This window comes from Contarinia nasturtii, unplaced genomic scaffold (assembly GCF_009176525.2).
Source record: "Contarinia nasturtii isolate CC-2019 unplaced genomic scaffold, AAFC_CNas_1.1 Cnas_scaffold_220, whole genome shotgun sequence".
Classification (NCBI taxonomy): domain Eukaryota; kingdom Metazoa; phylum Arthropoda; class Insecta; order Diptera; family Cecidomyiidae; genus Contarinia; species Contarinia nasturtii.
The window spans coordinates 309,309-323,983 of NW_022197577.1; the positions used below are offsets into that span (position 1 = coordinate 309,309).

At 34.3% G+C, this 14,675-nt stretch overlaps 3 protein-coding genes across 7 annotated transcripts; 1 reads left to right on the plus strand and 2 right to left on the minus strand.

Annotated features, from left to right (window-relative positions):
- Window positions 1–635: 635 nt before the first annotated feature.
- On the plus strand, window positions 636–7,388 carry LOC116337059 (zinc finger protein 665-like). Of its 4 annotated transcripts, XM_031761353.1 has the most exons (29): window positions 636–914; window positions 1,068–1,765; window positions 1,903–2,021; window positions 2,319–2,533; window positions 2,615–2,713; window positions 2,783–3,359; window positions 3,445–3,648; window positions 3,712–3,756; window positions 3,826–3,865; window positions 3,983–4,042; window positions 4,132–4,212; window positions 4,280–4,341; window positions 4,429–4,512; window positions 4,577–4,601; window positions 4,710–4,785; window positions 4,864–4,897; window positions 5,051–5,116; window positions 5,181–5,257; window positions 5,353–5,430; window positions 5,498–5,527; window positions 5,597–5,639; window positions 5,714–5,737; window positions 5,831–5,865; window positions 6,152–6,190; window positions 6,265–6,353; window positions 6,419–6,607; window positions 6,673–6,788; window positions 6,852–7,165; window positions 7,233–7,388. In XM_031761353.1, exons 3-28 carry the CDS (start codon window positions 1,997–1,999, stop codon window positions 7,142–7,144), a joined length of 2,706 nt encoding a protein of 901 aa, XP_031617213.1. In that variant the 5' UTR covers window positions 636–914; window positions 1,068–1,765; window positions 1,903–1,996; the 3' UTR covers window positions 7,145–7,165; window positions 7,233–7,388. The 4 variants fall into 4 exon arrangements, with proteins under 4 accessions (XP_031617213.1, XP_031617210.1, XP_031617211.1 ...); XM_031761350.1 differs by having other exon boundaries at window positions 6,852–7,388; XM_031761351.1 differs by having other exon boundaries at window positions 1,254–1,765; window positions 6,852–7,388.
- A 1,960-nt stretch (window positions 7,389–9,348) lies between these two features.
- On the minus strand, window positions 9,349–10,991 carry LOC116337160 (E3 ubiquitin-protein ligase Hakai). 2 transcript variants are annotated; one of them, XM_031761525.1, is made up of 3 exons: window positions 10,862–10,989; window positions 10,467–10,821; window positions 9,349–10,402 (listed from the first exon to the last, which is right to left on the minus strand). In XM_031761525.1, exons 2-3 carry the CDS (start codon window positions 10,744–10,746, stop codon window positions 9,684–9,686), a joined length of 999 nt encoding a protein of 332 aa, XP_031617385.1. In that variant the 5' UTR covers window positions 10,747–10,821; window positions 10,862–10,989; the 3' UTR covers window positions 9,349–9,683. The 2 variants fall into 2 exon arrangements, with proteins under 2 accessions (XP_031617385.1, XP_031617384.1); XM_031761524.1 differs by having other exon boundaries at window positions 10,467–10,991.
- An 800-nt stretch (window positions 10,992–11,791) lies between these two features.
- LOC116336952 (protein transport protein Sec61 subunit alpha) lies at window positions 11,792–14,618 on the minus strand. Its single transcript, XM_031761189.1, has 4 exons — window positions 14,373–14,618; window positions 13,848–13,915; window positions 12,545–13,636; window positions 11,792–12,457 (listed from the first exon to the last, which is right to left on the minus strand). The coding sequence occupies exons 1-4, from the start codon at window positions 14,377–14,379 to the stop codon at window positions 12,194–12,196; spliced, it is 1,431 nt and encodes a 476-aa protein (XP_031617049.1). The 5' UTR covers window positions 14,380–14,618; the 3' UTR covers window positions 11,792–12,193.
- Between the last annotated feature and the right edge of the window lie 57 nt (window positions 14,619–14,675).

The following is a 14,675-nucleotide window of genomic DNA, read 5'->3' on the forward strand; positions in this document are numbered from 1 at the left end:
CAAATAAATCCGTAATTTTGAATTTAATATCTTAATGCTTGACAAATGAATGCAGAGGTCGCAAATGCGACGAATTCGTGTCTGTCACATTCGTGTGCGACAGAAATCGTTTTGACAGTGGAGAGGATTTGTTCGGTCGCTGGCAAAGTCATATTGAAAAGGAATTCTCGCACACAGGAATGCGATGGATAACATGAAAAGGATTGAAATATGCGGGAAACGAAAAGTCTACACACACATACACGCGCAAAATATACACATGTATATATAGAATTCGCGATGCGAATGTGACGGCGTATGTGCGCATATGTGTATGTGTCAGTGACCGCATACTGGAAGTGGATGAGATGATATAGAACAAACAATACAAAGTACACGAAAGCGCGTTCAATTCGAATCGGCGGCACATTAACACATATATGCGGTGAGAGCCGAGAATACAAACGCGTCGCTCTCTCGTTCGCCTCCGCAATTCCAACACAATATGCACACGGTACATTCGGTGTCGAAAAATCTACGCACACATCCATGGATAATACCAACAACGAACCGAAGCAGACATAATACATAAAAGTTTATTCTACTTCTTCTTCTTATTTTCCCTTGTAATGTTTTTTTTTCTTCTCTTCTTTATTCTCTTTGCTCTTCTCTCGCACAATTCGATTCACATTGAGCATTGCTCGCAATCAATACGCGATGAAAATTAATAACTAATGCAGAAAATACACTGATTTAGTCATAGAAATTAAGTGATTTAGCAATTAATTGTGCGGTTTTTGTTAAACAATTGTGCATTTTGTGTTTGTGCACCTCAAAAAATTCATATAATGAATTGGTGAATATTTTCCGACGCGCAAAATTTTAGCTGCAAAATTGATACAGTGCAAGCAGAGAAAAAAGTGAATAAAAAAAAGGTTAGTTGTTAGGTTCAATTGAATGAAACGTTTATTTGATTGATCGGATTGTTTTTCGTTTAAATCTTGGTGTCGTTGTTGTTGTGATATTTTGAAACTAAAAAAAAATTAACAAATTTACTAATTAGCGCTCTATGATATTTTATTCGACAGTGCATTGTATTTTCAATATTTGCCATTTATCGTGCTGCAATATGTGAGTGTCACACAATTACAGTATATATACATATTGTATACTTCGCTTGGTAGCACAGATTTCGATAGAATAGCAGCAGTAGCAACAACAACAACGACAACGACGACAATTGGCTAGAATAACATATTTTTTCATTCACACAGTTGTTTTGGACCATTTTTTTTCTTCTTCTCTGTACTGTGTGCATTGGGCGCCATCATTATCGCAACGCACTACAAATAAAATTTGCGCGAATAAATGAAATTCATAAACGCCATACTATTGCTTTGTTGTCGTGTTTATAAACAGAAAATGTGATCAAATCACAAGACATGCAAACAGACAGATGAGATCAAATATTCGTATTCTCATTAGAATCGTATTGGAATTATGTGAAAGCCGTACAAAATGTAATTGCACAGCGCCATTCGATCGCATAGCAAAACAAAACAACACACAAAAGCAAAATATTGAGAGAGTGTGAGCGACTGTGAATGAGAGAAAAGAAAAATAATAACGAACCGCACACATCTTACGTTTGGTTTGTAGTGAATTAAGACCGTGTGTCAAACGTCGCAATAAAATTAATGTACGAAAGCAACAAAAAATGTAGCAAAACATTTGTTAGCGTTGTACGACAAACGAACGAAACGTATAATTTCTCGCATCTTCTCAGGTAATGACATCTCTTTTTTTCAGCATAAATTGTGCGTAATTTTTTATGTTATCTCGTAAATTCGGCCGTCATTGAAAACGCAATGTGATGTCTGACAAAGTTTTTTTTTCAATTTATTCATTCATTCATTCTCCTAGTCGATTGGGTGAGAACATTTATATTTTGAACTTTGCGCGCCATCCGATAACAATCGAATTGTTTTTAAAAGAAATTGAATAAAGTGTACGAAGGATGGCTTCCATTCCAACGTTAGGAGGTGAGTTTTATTTATGAAGAATCAATATTCCATTGTTAATATTTTGATATATTAATAAAAAATTGGCCCGAACATTGTTGTGCCGACAAAAGCCATAGACGACGACAAAATCTGGACTTCATATCACATGAAAAATAATATTTCTTTGTGTTCGGTCATTCAATAAAATAGTCCACAAAAGAAAGTTTCATATACGTTTATTGATTTACACGGCAATGGTTTTCGATGCCATACGAAAAAAAAAAAAACAATAATAAATGAATTCATTGACCTTTAACATTTTTGGCTTATTTTTAGGTCATCATTTGGTGAATCAACAACATAGCAATATGCAAAATAGTAGCGGAACATCACATCCAAACTCACAACAGCTACAGGAACGTCATTCGCAAATCAATCCACAATCATCGGAAGCGGTCAACAATGGCAATCCCAAGAAACGAATGCTGTCCCAACAACAACAACAGCAGCAGCAGCAACAACATCAGCAGCAGCAACACCAACATCAAATGGTAGTCCATTCAATTATTTTGCCATTTATCTCAACATAAATGGTTCATTTTTATAATTTTTTATATCTAAAATCAAAATAGCAATCGCAACAAATGCCCCCACATCATCAAGAGCATGCACAAATTACCCCACATGCAGCTCAATCAGGCCTACCGATTCCCATTCACCATCCGATTAGCGTAAGACTAGATGCCCCTCCTCTCCTCACTTTAAAGCATATATTGATTATGTTTTGGTTTTGTTTACAGCAATTGTTTGCCATCGATCCGCATGGTCAACAAACAATTAAAACGGAAAATGATAAATTTTATCATTTTCCAACACATTCGATGGGTAAACCGCAAATTTTATCGGACACAAAACTTCCGCCAGCACAAATGTTTGATGTTCGAAACGCCGATGGACAAATTGTGCATGTCAATATCGAAGATATTAATCAATTTTTAACGTATCACGAAGTATTTGGAAAAATTGGTAATACCGATCATGCATTTTCGGCCACATCCAATTCGCTCACAATTCCACCAATTGCTTCCGCACCAGTATCAAATGCACAAACAACACCAATTCCACCGACGTCGATTCAAACAAATTCACAGTCACAATCGACACCGTTGGTGATTCCGAAAATCGAAAATATCAACACGTCTGGAGCGAATTCGAATTCGATATCAGTTAGTACCACATCAAATGTGACGAACAATTCATCGACAGCAACCTGTGTAACAGCCGGCACAAGTGATGATTCGACCGCGATGCCATCACCCGGTATGCACACATGCGATATTTGTGGAAAAGTATTCGCATTCAAATATCAATTTATTGGTATGTATTTTAACGGGGGCGATATTGTGTGTGTGTGTGTGATCTGAAAAAAATTAAAATATATATTTCAATGGATTTTCTTCAGTTCATCGCCGTTATCATAATGAACGGAAGCCATTTATTTGCCAAGTTTGCGGTCAAGCATTCACAACGTCTGTTGACCTAACATCGCATGGTAAAATTCACGAAGGAGTTAAAATGTTCATATGCAATGTATGTTTTAACGTTTTTGCAAACGATGCTAGTCTTGAGAGGCATATGAAACGACACTCCACTGATAAACCATTTGGTATGTATGCCTTTCTTGTTTCTAGACACTAGAGTTGCTAACAATAATCGGTTTTCTTTGCAGGATGTACGGTTTGTCAGAAAACTTTTGGAAGAAAAGAACATTTGGGTGGGTATAAATGTCCTTATGAAATAAGTCGGTTTTCAAAATTTGTCATTTATAATTACTTTATTTTAGATAACCATTTTCGTTCGCATTCCGGTGAAACACCTTTTCGGTGGGTATTTTTAGCTTTTGCTTAAGTATAAATAGTGAGCATGAGACATGCTATTTTATTTCATAGGTGTGTTTTGATTGCATATGAACTCATTTCCAATTGCTATTTTATTTTCAGGTGTCAATACTGTGCCAAGTGTTTTACGCGCCGCGAGCATATGCAGAATCATGTTCGAAAGTAAGTGGGTCTTAGAGGGGCCAAAAGTGCTCGTTTCTTGTTTCATTTCGAAGATGGAACTTACATTTGTACTTTTTATGTTGACACAGGCATACTGGAGACACTCCTTTCAAATGCGACATCTGCAAGAAGTCTTTTACGCGTAAGGAGCACTACCTGAATCACTACTTGTACGAGCCGCAACTTAATCCTTAAAAGAAAAGTTTGAATATGATTAATATGTTTGTTTTTTTGCAGGTGGCATACTGGTGAGACACCTCATACATGCAACGTATGTGGCAAAAAGTACACTCGCAAAGGTACGCAAAAACAGGCTCTATTTTGAAAATCAATCATGATTTGTTTGAACCATTGTGAGAGAAACTAATTACAATATTCATTTCTAGAGCACCTAGCAAACCATCAACGTTCACATTCAGGAGAGAATCCATTCCGGTGTGAGATTTGCGGCAAATGTTTCAGTCGAAAGGGTAAGCTCTAAAAACCACAACACCCTGATTCGCAAAAATACTTATTAAACATTTTCTTTTCTAGAGCATTTTACAAATCACATACTTTGGTAAGAAGCCCAAATGACAAAATGTACTTGGTTGGCCCATTCATTCTGTTTTGGCATTAGAAAAGAATTACGAAGCATATAACTAAATGTTTATCTATTTAATAATAGGCACACTGGTGAGACACCTCATCGTTGCGATTTCTGTTCCAAGACGTTCACACGCAAAGAACATCTACTTAACCATGTATGTTCTTTTTTAATTTTTTTTCTTACGTATGAATGCATATGAAATGAAATAAACTATTTTTATGCCAATCGGTAGGTTCGTCAACATACAAACGAGTCTCCACATCGATGTAAGTGACAAAAATAGTGTCGACATCAAAAATAAATGTAACCGGCTAAAAATAATTTGATTCACCTGTTCTAAAAGCGATGAATTGAATTGTTTTACGCACTCAACTACTTGCATTAAATAATAATATGAACTATTTTTATGACATCCGTAGGTACTTACTGCATGAAATCATTCACAAGACGTGAACATTTAATCAATCATACACGCCAGCACACAGGTATGTTTTTGTTATTTTCTAACATTTTTACCGCAATCATTTTCATTTTTATGTTAATTTATAGGGGAGACACCATTTAAATGCGAATTTTGTCCGAAGGCATTTGCGCGCAAAGATCATCTTCAAAATCATCGTAATCAAGTAATTATTCATGACTTTTTGAGCAAAGACATGTTTATGCTTTTGACTGGGTGTTTATTTATCATTCATAAATTTTCTTTTAATTCACAATTCAGCATACAGGACAGTCGCTTCATAAGTGTGTGTATTGCAGCAAGAGTTTCTCACGCAAAGAGCACCTTAAAAATCATCAAGTACATTTTAACTATTGAATTATATTCAAATTGATTACTATACCGTTTATTTTGCATTTAATTTTAGGTTAAACACACCGGTATATCTCCATATCAGGTATAGACAGATAGAACCAACATTTTGAACTCAAACCTTATTGCTTCATTTATTTTTTGTATATTTCAGTGTAAATTCTGTAACAAAATATTTTCGAGACGTGAACATTTGAGTGAGTGTGATTCATTTTCAATTTTTCCATTCAATATTAACAATACAATGTTATTAATTTCAATCATTTTTCAGATAATCATGAAATGATACATACTGGTAAGCAAATTGACATAAATTTATCATATTTTAAATGAAAATGTCCATTTTTTACTCATACACTTCAACCTTCTTTTTTTTCTGGAAAAATAGGTCTTAGTCCTCATAAATGTGTGTACTGTGACAAGGTAAGAAATATGATTAAAAAAATTGTGTTTGACTGAGTGTTGAAATACATACTTCCAAAATATTTGTTTCTATGCCCTTTGTGTATCAAATTGACTAATGTCAAAAATCGTACCCAAACACCAAAGGGCATGGAGACAGTATGTTGAAATTCAATTGACCAAGTATTTTGAAATTATTTATTTGAACACTCGAAAAACGTCATTTTGCAGAAAAATAATGCATTTTATTCAAATTAATGAACGGTACCAGTGCTAATTCAATTGATTTATCTTTGTTTTTCGTCAGGCATTCACGCGAAAAGAGCATCTGAATAATCACCTAAAAGTTCGTTTTGGTCTTCTAAAGATTAGATTGCGTTGTTTTTGACCCCATAATACTTTTTTCCTATTTTTTCTTAGCATCATTCTCCTGATAATCCACTGATTTGTACGGTATGCAATAAGTCATTCTCGCGGAAAGAATCTTTAGTATCACATATGAGGTTTGTGTAAGGGTTCCAACCCATATCCGCCGTCTACCAAGTAAACTAAACATTTGATATTTACATTTCAGTCGTTGCCATACCGGAGAGAGGCCCTATGCGTGTGAAACGTGTGGAAAATCCTTCCCACTCAAAGGAAATTTGCTCTTCCATCAACGTAGCCATAATAAGGGAGTTAAAGCTGAACGACCATTCCGTTGTGATCTCTGCCCAAAGGATTTTATATCAAAAGGGCATTTGGTGTCACATAGACGATCACAGTAATTACATTCATTTGAATAGATTTGAATTGAATGAGTTTTAAAATAAAATTTTCTATTTTTAGTACTGGAGAAAAGCCATTCGGATGCAGTCAATGTGGCAAGGCATTCATTGGAAAGGGGAATCTTTTGCGTCACGTCAAGAAAACGCATCCAAATATCACAGATGTTCAAAGCATCAGTGAGTAAACTCGATAAATTCATCTGATTGTCAACTTTTCAATATTTCGATTAACATTTTCAGTGATGCAAGCAAAAGCAAAAGCAAAAATAGCGACCAGCTCGGCGGCAGTGAGTAATCAAACAACGTCGACAACATCAATTCCGCCGTCATCGGTGCCAGCTGTGGTCACATCGGCAATCACAACCCAGCCGATGCACGGCAATCAGGTGACCATTCATTCGGGTCCGATTCAAACAGCTGCCCCATCGAATCCACAACAACAATCTCAGCCACCACCCCATAATATTGTTGCACCGCATATTCCAATTCTGATGGATCCATTGGTTCAAAGCAACTACTTAATTAGCATCTAAATGGAACAAACATATTATATAGTAAGACATTGCTTACTCATTATCCAAACGCATTATTTACTGTTTTTTTTCTTTCTTTGAATGTAAGTTAAAGCTGGTATTAACTGAACATGATTATCGAGTTATCTGTAGAAAAGTAAATACCATTATTGTTTGCAAGAGCAACGATAGAAGTGATAGATATATTAACTGTGCTAACTTTGGTCAAACCTTTTTTTATATATATATATTGTACCCACTTTCATTGATTTTTTTTTAAATACAAAAATATAATCTCTATGTGATTATAGTAAAAGTCTCCTCTCACCTATTCATCGTTTTTTTATAAGAAAATTGACTCGAATTTGCATTCCAATAATCTTCAGAGAGAATAGTGAATACACCATTTAATCCGTGGTGCCAGTTGCTTGCAAATTAATACGAGTCAATCAATAATACGAGCAATTTTCACAAAAAAACCCCAACAATTGTCTTTGCCATTTGAAAGTTTGGCCGTTGAAAAAAATTCTCAACTGTCTAAATAAACAAAAAAAGTCAACGATTCAAGTGTACCTTGATATCGAAGCAAAAAATAAATAAATACTAATAGTCACTGTGAATATTTTAAGTTTTTCCTATAAACTTTTTCCGAAAGTGAAATTCCTATTTTCGAACGAATTTAAGTGAAATAAAAACTGAACGTTTTGTTATGAATAGAACAAATGGAAACATTTTAATTATACAAGAATGTGTGAAATTTTAACTATATTTTTTTTATAAGTTATAAGGTATTTTTGTAGTGATTTTTTTTTTTTGAATATGATTTTTTTTATTACCTAATTGTATTGTTATAGAAAAGACTAATTATTACTTTTTTTCCATTTACATTTCTCTATTGGAAAAGTCATTTATTTTATCTTGAAAAAATACAACCGAAACTATGAAATTTATTCATAAACTTATTATCAAAGTAAAATATAAAAACAATATATATAATTCTATATATGCACTATAGAATGATCTTTCTACATCGTAGATAAGCAGAAGAGGATTCATGGTAGCAATTCAGTTGTGTCATATTTTGAGAATGAAATGTGTTAAGAGATAACAACATTATGGTTACGAAGTAGTAAATAATATTATTTAGATAGTTGAATGCAGACTTCCTTGAAAATTGTAGTGATTATCATCCATCTAAACCCATATATATGTAATATGTGAAGATTTTTCACAATTTTGGACAGTGCATTTCGAAGTTCTATTCAAAATTCAATATGTGAGAACAAATGGTAATAATTGGAAGCATATCTGTTTTCATCGAAAGGAATTGATCGTGAAATGTAAACTTTGGAGTTAATTTAGCATTAATTGATTGTCTGAGAATGAATGTGAGACTTCTGCCGAGATATCATTAAAGTGTAACACCTCCATAGAAAAAATCTCAATTGGTGCCACATTTCAATAAGACTCCAGAAGAAATCCCACATTCTTCATTCATTTTCGAATTCAAAATGTAATCCGAAGTTTAAAATTTCTTTAGAAAAAAACCTTTGAACAATTTCTGAAAAAAAAAAAGTTTAGAAATGCTTGTATCATTTGATCTCACAGACAGAATTTGGATAGAAGTTCGAAATACTGAGTGTCCAACACCTGAGAAAATCTACTGATAAGAGTCTTAATCTACTGATAAGACGGCTTCGTAGAAGTATCACACTAAAAAGGATATTCTTTGTTATATTGTAAAAACTAAAAAAACTAGACTGTATGTAGCGCAGCTATTGATTCTATTATAAAGATTAAATATTATTATCAATGATGAAAAGAGAATACGAAACAAATGAGAAATTGTGAAGTGATTTGCAACAAAGTTGTATTAAGATAAATATGAAAGTCAATAAAAGCGCCTAGATCAAACACGATCACGAAGATTCGATATTTTCAATATATGATGAAAACAAAACAAAAAATTAACAAAAATTGACGAATGCGTCAAATTAATATGCAAACGAATAATCATTATAGTGCTAATGATTGAAAATCAATTATGTCTAAATTTGTGTTGAATATTTTGTATATTGGTGCTGAACATCAAAAAAATGAAACAAACACATTTAATCCTAATGTTCCATTGATTATTATCTCATATGATGACTATATTATATATTAAATTCTGTAATCTATGTTTGGATAAAATCTAAATATTCATAATTCAAAAACGCCTGCAGTTTTCATTTGTGTTCATTTATTTCCATTGAAAATTCTGATGACAGTGGTGAAAATTAATAATAGATATTTGAAATCGAATTATGTGCAGATGAGTCTAAAAATCAGTTCGGCAAATCTGAAGGTGCGTTTTCCTAGGCGACGATTGCGATCGTGTACGATTTTTTCTTAAAATCGTTGTCTTAAAAACACAAAACAGTCAATCGCTCACGATTTTATATAGAAATTAACATTGATTACAATCCTTCCCGATCTAGATCAACGATTGAAATCGTCAACGATTACAATCGTTGTTTAGGAAAATGCACCTTAACATCAATAATCTCCAAATAATTCTTTAACGTCGTGTTGGATCCAAATTCGATTTGTGCGAACTTGATTCGTAGCTGACGTTTCTGGACGCATTTGAATAATGTGAGCCATGTGTTTGCTGCATTGATCCATATTGATTGAAAGATGACGAATAATATGAGGATGATGAAGTAATGGTTGATAAATTATGTGCCGTATGTGCCGATGTTATGGATTGGCTTAAATTCAATGGGCTCGAAACAGTTGGTTGTCCAAATGGTGGTTGTGGCATTGAATCATTTGAAATGGATCCCTTTCTTTGTGATGTTGATTTAGCACTGTCACCTTTACCGTCCATTGTAATATGCCTATGATTAAAATGCGCCTGTAAATCTCGTTGTGACAAATATGTTCGACGACATCCGGTCTTTCCATAGCGACTACCGCCATAATTACACATGAAAACCGTTCCCAAACCGGATTGTTCGACGCGTAACACCTTTTCTTTGCATCGTGGACACGATTTAAATGGTTCAGATCGTGCACATAACAAACAAAATACATGTTTGCATGCTATCATTCGGCCATAGATTAAAATCGGTTTATCACATAGATCACAGCAATGAATCATTGGATTCAATACTTTTTCACCAATCAATGACACTTTATGGTCCCATTTTAAGCGAAGCATTGGTTCGGGTGGACCACGGCTTATTGTTGTAAATATTGGTGCTTCCAATTGTGAAATATCCGCTTCCATGTCAACTAAAATAAACAAAAATTAAATTAGAGGCACGATACATTGAATAGTGGTCCGTGTATGACTTACTTTTTGGTGGGAGAATTTCATTCTCTTTTTCCTCGACGGCTGTTGTATCAGGCGGTGGTGCGGCAATTGATTTTTCTGCTTCTTGTGGTTTCTCTTCGATTGATGCATCAGTTTCTTCAATTTCTGGTTGTTCTTGCGATGCTTCTTCATCGGATTCAATTATCTTTGCTTTACGCCCTCTACCACGACCTCTTCTGGCTCTGGTCGATGTCGCTCTTCCTCTTGTCGATCGACCCCTTCCACGGCCACGCTTTGTCGTTCCACTGTCTTCTGTATCCATAGCACAACGCGTTTTTCTCACTTCGGGCCGAATTTTTGCAAATTTTCACCAATAAAATTATATACAAATTTATGTGTACACTACACCTGTCCTTAAACTGAATGGACAGGATAGTCGAATGTTTTTGTGAAATCAAATAAAACCGATATATAAATATAACTATTCGTGCAATTGTTTATTGCATTTATGAATTGAGTGTCGCAACAAGCCCTATGAATGATGGTAATATGTACAACAAAAATAAACCAAAGCCGAATATTTTTGACAGGCGACTGTCATGACAGTTGAGCGATTGGTGTTGCCAGTGCTGTGCGGTTTATTGTAATGTTATTTTGTTTTCAACGCGATTTTCTTCTCATCCACGTATTGCCAACAAACTTACATATATTATATGATAATGAACTTGAGACGCGTCTCACAACTCAGACGAAAGCAATCGATTTGGTGTTACTAATTTTCACCAAATTATGACAAATATGATGCTACAAATTACACCTATCCATTTGTTGATAATATTTACACTGCACTATGTGACTGCCGTATGTGTCTTCCAATAGAAACGGTTATCAGTAATTCGTCTCGACAAATGGATTTATAATACCAAAATCTATTCGCATGTTTCCGATAAACATGTTATTTAAAAATATCTTTAATCACTTTTGCCGAACTGTTGTATTCTGCTACAGACATTTTTCCAGAGAGAATAACATAAACATAAGAAAAATACGGAAAAACTTATTTTTGTTGAAAATATTTCAGATTTTAATAATATAAATTAGAAAATAGCTTGTCTTTTATAGTACATGTGTTTTTTTCTTCAGATTGTATCATTCTTAATTCTCTTAGCCTATGTGAAAGAAAATTGCAGAAATCTCTAATGTCTATTGAACATTGCGAATAAAAATCAAACGAAACATTAAACGAAAATCCTCATTAAGATCGGACAGACAGCGAGACAGACGAAATACGCCAATAGAAATTCCAAACGATATGCTGAACTGAGCGCTTAATTGCTGTAGACGAAATTGTAATTCAAAAGAACGACTGTAATTGATTTAGTATTTTCGGTTTGTAATAAACATTTATTCGCCTAAATGGTTGGGTTTTTTTATCTCTTGAACACTTCTTACAGTTGTACACATTATACACTTTAATTAAAAAAATGATTTACTCTTTAAATTATAATAAGTTGATGGTACATTCTAATGAGTTGAATTCGACAGAGATGTCAAATGTGTTTTTGTGTATGTATTTGATGAATCTGAATTGTGATACTCGTTTAGCATTGTGTTAGACTTTCAATTAAAACATTTCATTTAAATTACAATAATTCGCTCTCAATTTCAACTTAAAAAAACTCCCTTTCAAAAATCCGTTGATTTTGTTTTCAAATCAATGCTCTCAACAAATGCTTACTTCTATGCTAAAGTTGACAATCATTTTTGTTTTAGAATAGAAGTGTACTCATGCCTCCCATTTCGGATTGTTCTTTGACAAAGATTTCAAAGTATTGGTAAATAATGGTGACAGCTAATAGAATACCGGTTCCCGAACCGATGGCGCCCAAGAAATCGGCCAACACAGAAAGAGCTCCAATACACAAACCACCAAAAGCAGCAGCTGTTGGGATGTATCGATTCAATTCGTGAATCATTGAGTTTTCACGATGACCACGCATAACCATGTGTTGTTCTTTCAATTGTTTGGCAACCTAAATCGCATGAAAATGAATTAAACAAACATGAATTAGAATCAAAAATTTAAAAAAAATCGGGTAAATAAATGAAAAAGTGCTTACGTCTTTAGCTGAGCTGCCTGAAACATCGATCCATGTTTTTGAGAAGAAGGCGCATGAGCCCAACATGAAGACGATGTATAACATGGCATGAATTGGATCTTGTAAAATGTGTCCAACACTTTCTGGTGGTGATAGATAGTAGCATAGACCACCAATTGGGTATGAACGAGCTGGGCCGCCACCGCCAACATCAGCCCAGACACCGAGCAAATTGATCAAAAAGTTGCCATGGAATTTAACGGCCAACATTTGTGAGATAACGTATAAATTCGAGACGAGCGCCGATTGTAAAATGATTGGGATGTTTGATGTGTAGAACAATTTAATTGGATAGCTGCTATATTGGCCACGATAACGTGCTGATTTGATTGGAACATCGACACGGAATCCTTGGAAGTATATGACAACAGCAAAAACGAGAACGGTAGCCAACAAGTTCATTAAATTTGGTAAATTTTGACGATAGAAAGCTTCACGTAAACCACGAACTTTGTCTTGACGTGTGGCCAACAAATGGAACAATGCAATGACAGCCCCTTCGAATTCGGTACCACGGCCAGTATTAACGGTAGCCGGTGAGAATGCCTTCCACACAATTGTTTCACAAATATTTGTTGCGATGAATAATGAAATACCCGATCCCAAACCGTAACCTTTTTGCAAAAGTTCGTCCAACAGCAATACAATCAAACCAGCAACAAACAATTGGATGATAATCAATAGACAAACACCAGCGCCGATTTCCGATGGATCACCATACATGCCAGTCATTACATAAACAATGGCTTGACCAACGGTAATTACGATACCAAATAATTTTTGTGCACCATTGAAGAGAGCACGATCTTTTGGTGTGTCACCAACTTCGATTATTTTGGCACCGGCCAACAATTGCATAATCAATCCGGATGTGACAATCGGTGAAATACCCAGTTCCATCAATGTACCACGATTTGAGGCCAAAATCACACGAATCCAATAGAATGGATCAGCCGAATCGGAACTCATAATTCCGAACAATGGAATTTGACAGCATACCAAGAAGATAAACAGCGTTATGGCAGTCCATAGCACCTTTTCTCGGAATTGAATCTAAAATTATTGAAAAAATCACATTGTTTTGTTAATTTTCATTCATGAACTTTTGACAGTGGTTTTTTAAATTGTTGTCAATGCGAATAACTTTCAAAATCAAAATAATGTCAATTGTATCCACGTCGCAAATACCTTTCACTTTACATTCACTTAGATAGTGCATAATAGTAAGGAAATTTTCCAAAAATATATATAAATTAATACGTACCTTTCGCTCTGGTTTTGCGATTTCGGGCAGAATACTGCAGAATGGCTTAATTACTTCCAAAAATTTAACTGCAATTCAAATGATTTTTCTCATTAGTTAAACATTTTTTTGTTTGGAATTTAAAAAAAATGAAAAAAAAATCGTCTCGTAATAAAAGTTCAAATGTGATGGAAATGTTAAAAAACTCGAAATCATTCGTTAACATTCGATGAGTTGAAATAGTTATCTATACAGGTGATAGATTCAAAGTTGGGCGACCGTGGTTTTGTATACGTAAGCAGTGTTAGTCTTACAAATTGGCCTATTTACACATACACTTACTATCAATGAAAGAATACGGTTCAAGAGAAAATCCATAGCTTTAAGAAAAACAAATTTTTTTCTTTCTCTTTTCGCGACATAAAACACAAACCAATTTTTAACACTTTGAACATTATCCACAATAAATTTTTCTCTAACAAACCAAATGATTTTCATAGTTTCTCTTTTTTTTGCTTAAAACACCCAATCAGCTACGATACTTACTTCCCATTTTGTAGAATTTTTCAATACGATTGCTTAATTTTTACAAATAACTGCGAACAAACTAGCGAAACGAAATCGCTATAAATATAAATGAAATTATTTTTCTATGTTTCTTTTGCGTATCTTGGTCTTCGTTTTTTTGGCCAAAAAAATGAAAAAAAAAGTTTAGATTCAACCCGAACACTCTTACTTTACATTCGCGTTGCTTGCTGGTTCGATGTCAAAGAGAATCTGTTCGATTGCATCGAAAGCATTGAGCCGTACACACACGTATTCAACGAAACGTACCGGTTTCTGTCAGTG

What these genes read in the sequence shown, in the direction of transcription:
- LOC116336952 (XM_031761189.1), bottom strand. An exon ending in TCGCAAAACCAGAGCGAAAG is followed by an intron (nt 13,637 to 13,847) that starts GTACGTATTAAT and finishes CAATAATTTTAG; the next exon opens with ATTCAATTCCGAGAAAAGGT. An exon ending in CAGGCAGCTCAGCTAAAGAC is followed by an intron (nt 12,458 to 12,544) that starts GTAAGCACTTTT and finishes CATGCGATTTAG; the next exon opens with GTTGCCAAACAATTGAAAGA.
- LOC116337059 (XM_031761350.1), top strand. Translation starts at nt 1,997, where the DNA reads ATGGCTTCCATTCCAACGTTAGGAG. An exon ending in AGCACCTTAAAAATCATCAA is followed by an intron (nt 5,431 to 5,497) that starts GTACATTTTAAC and finishes ATTTAATTTTAG; the next exon opens with GTTAAACACACCGGTATATC. An exon ending in CACAGATGTTCAAAGCATCA is followed by an intron (nt 6,789 to 6,851) that starts GTGAGTAAACTC and finishes TAACATTTTCAG; the next exon opens with TGATGCAAGCAAAAGCAAAA.
- LOC116337160 (XM_031761524.1), bottom strand. Translation starts at nt 10,746, where the DNA reads ATGGATACAGAAGACAGTGGAACGACAAAGCGTGGCCGTGGAAGGGGT. An exon ending in TGAAATTCTCCCACCAAAAA is followed by an intron (nt 10,403 to 10,466) that starts GTAAGTCATACA and finishes TGTTTATTTTAG; the next exon opens with TTGACATGGAAGCGGATATT.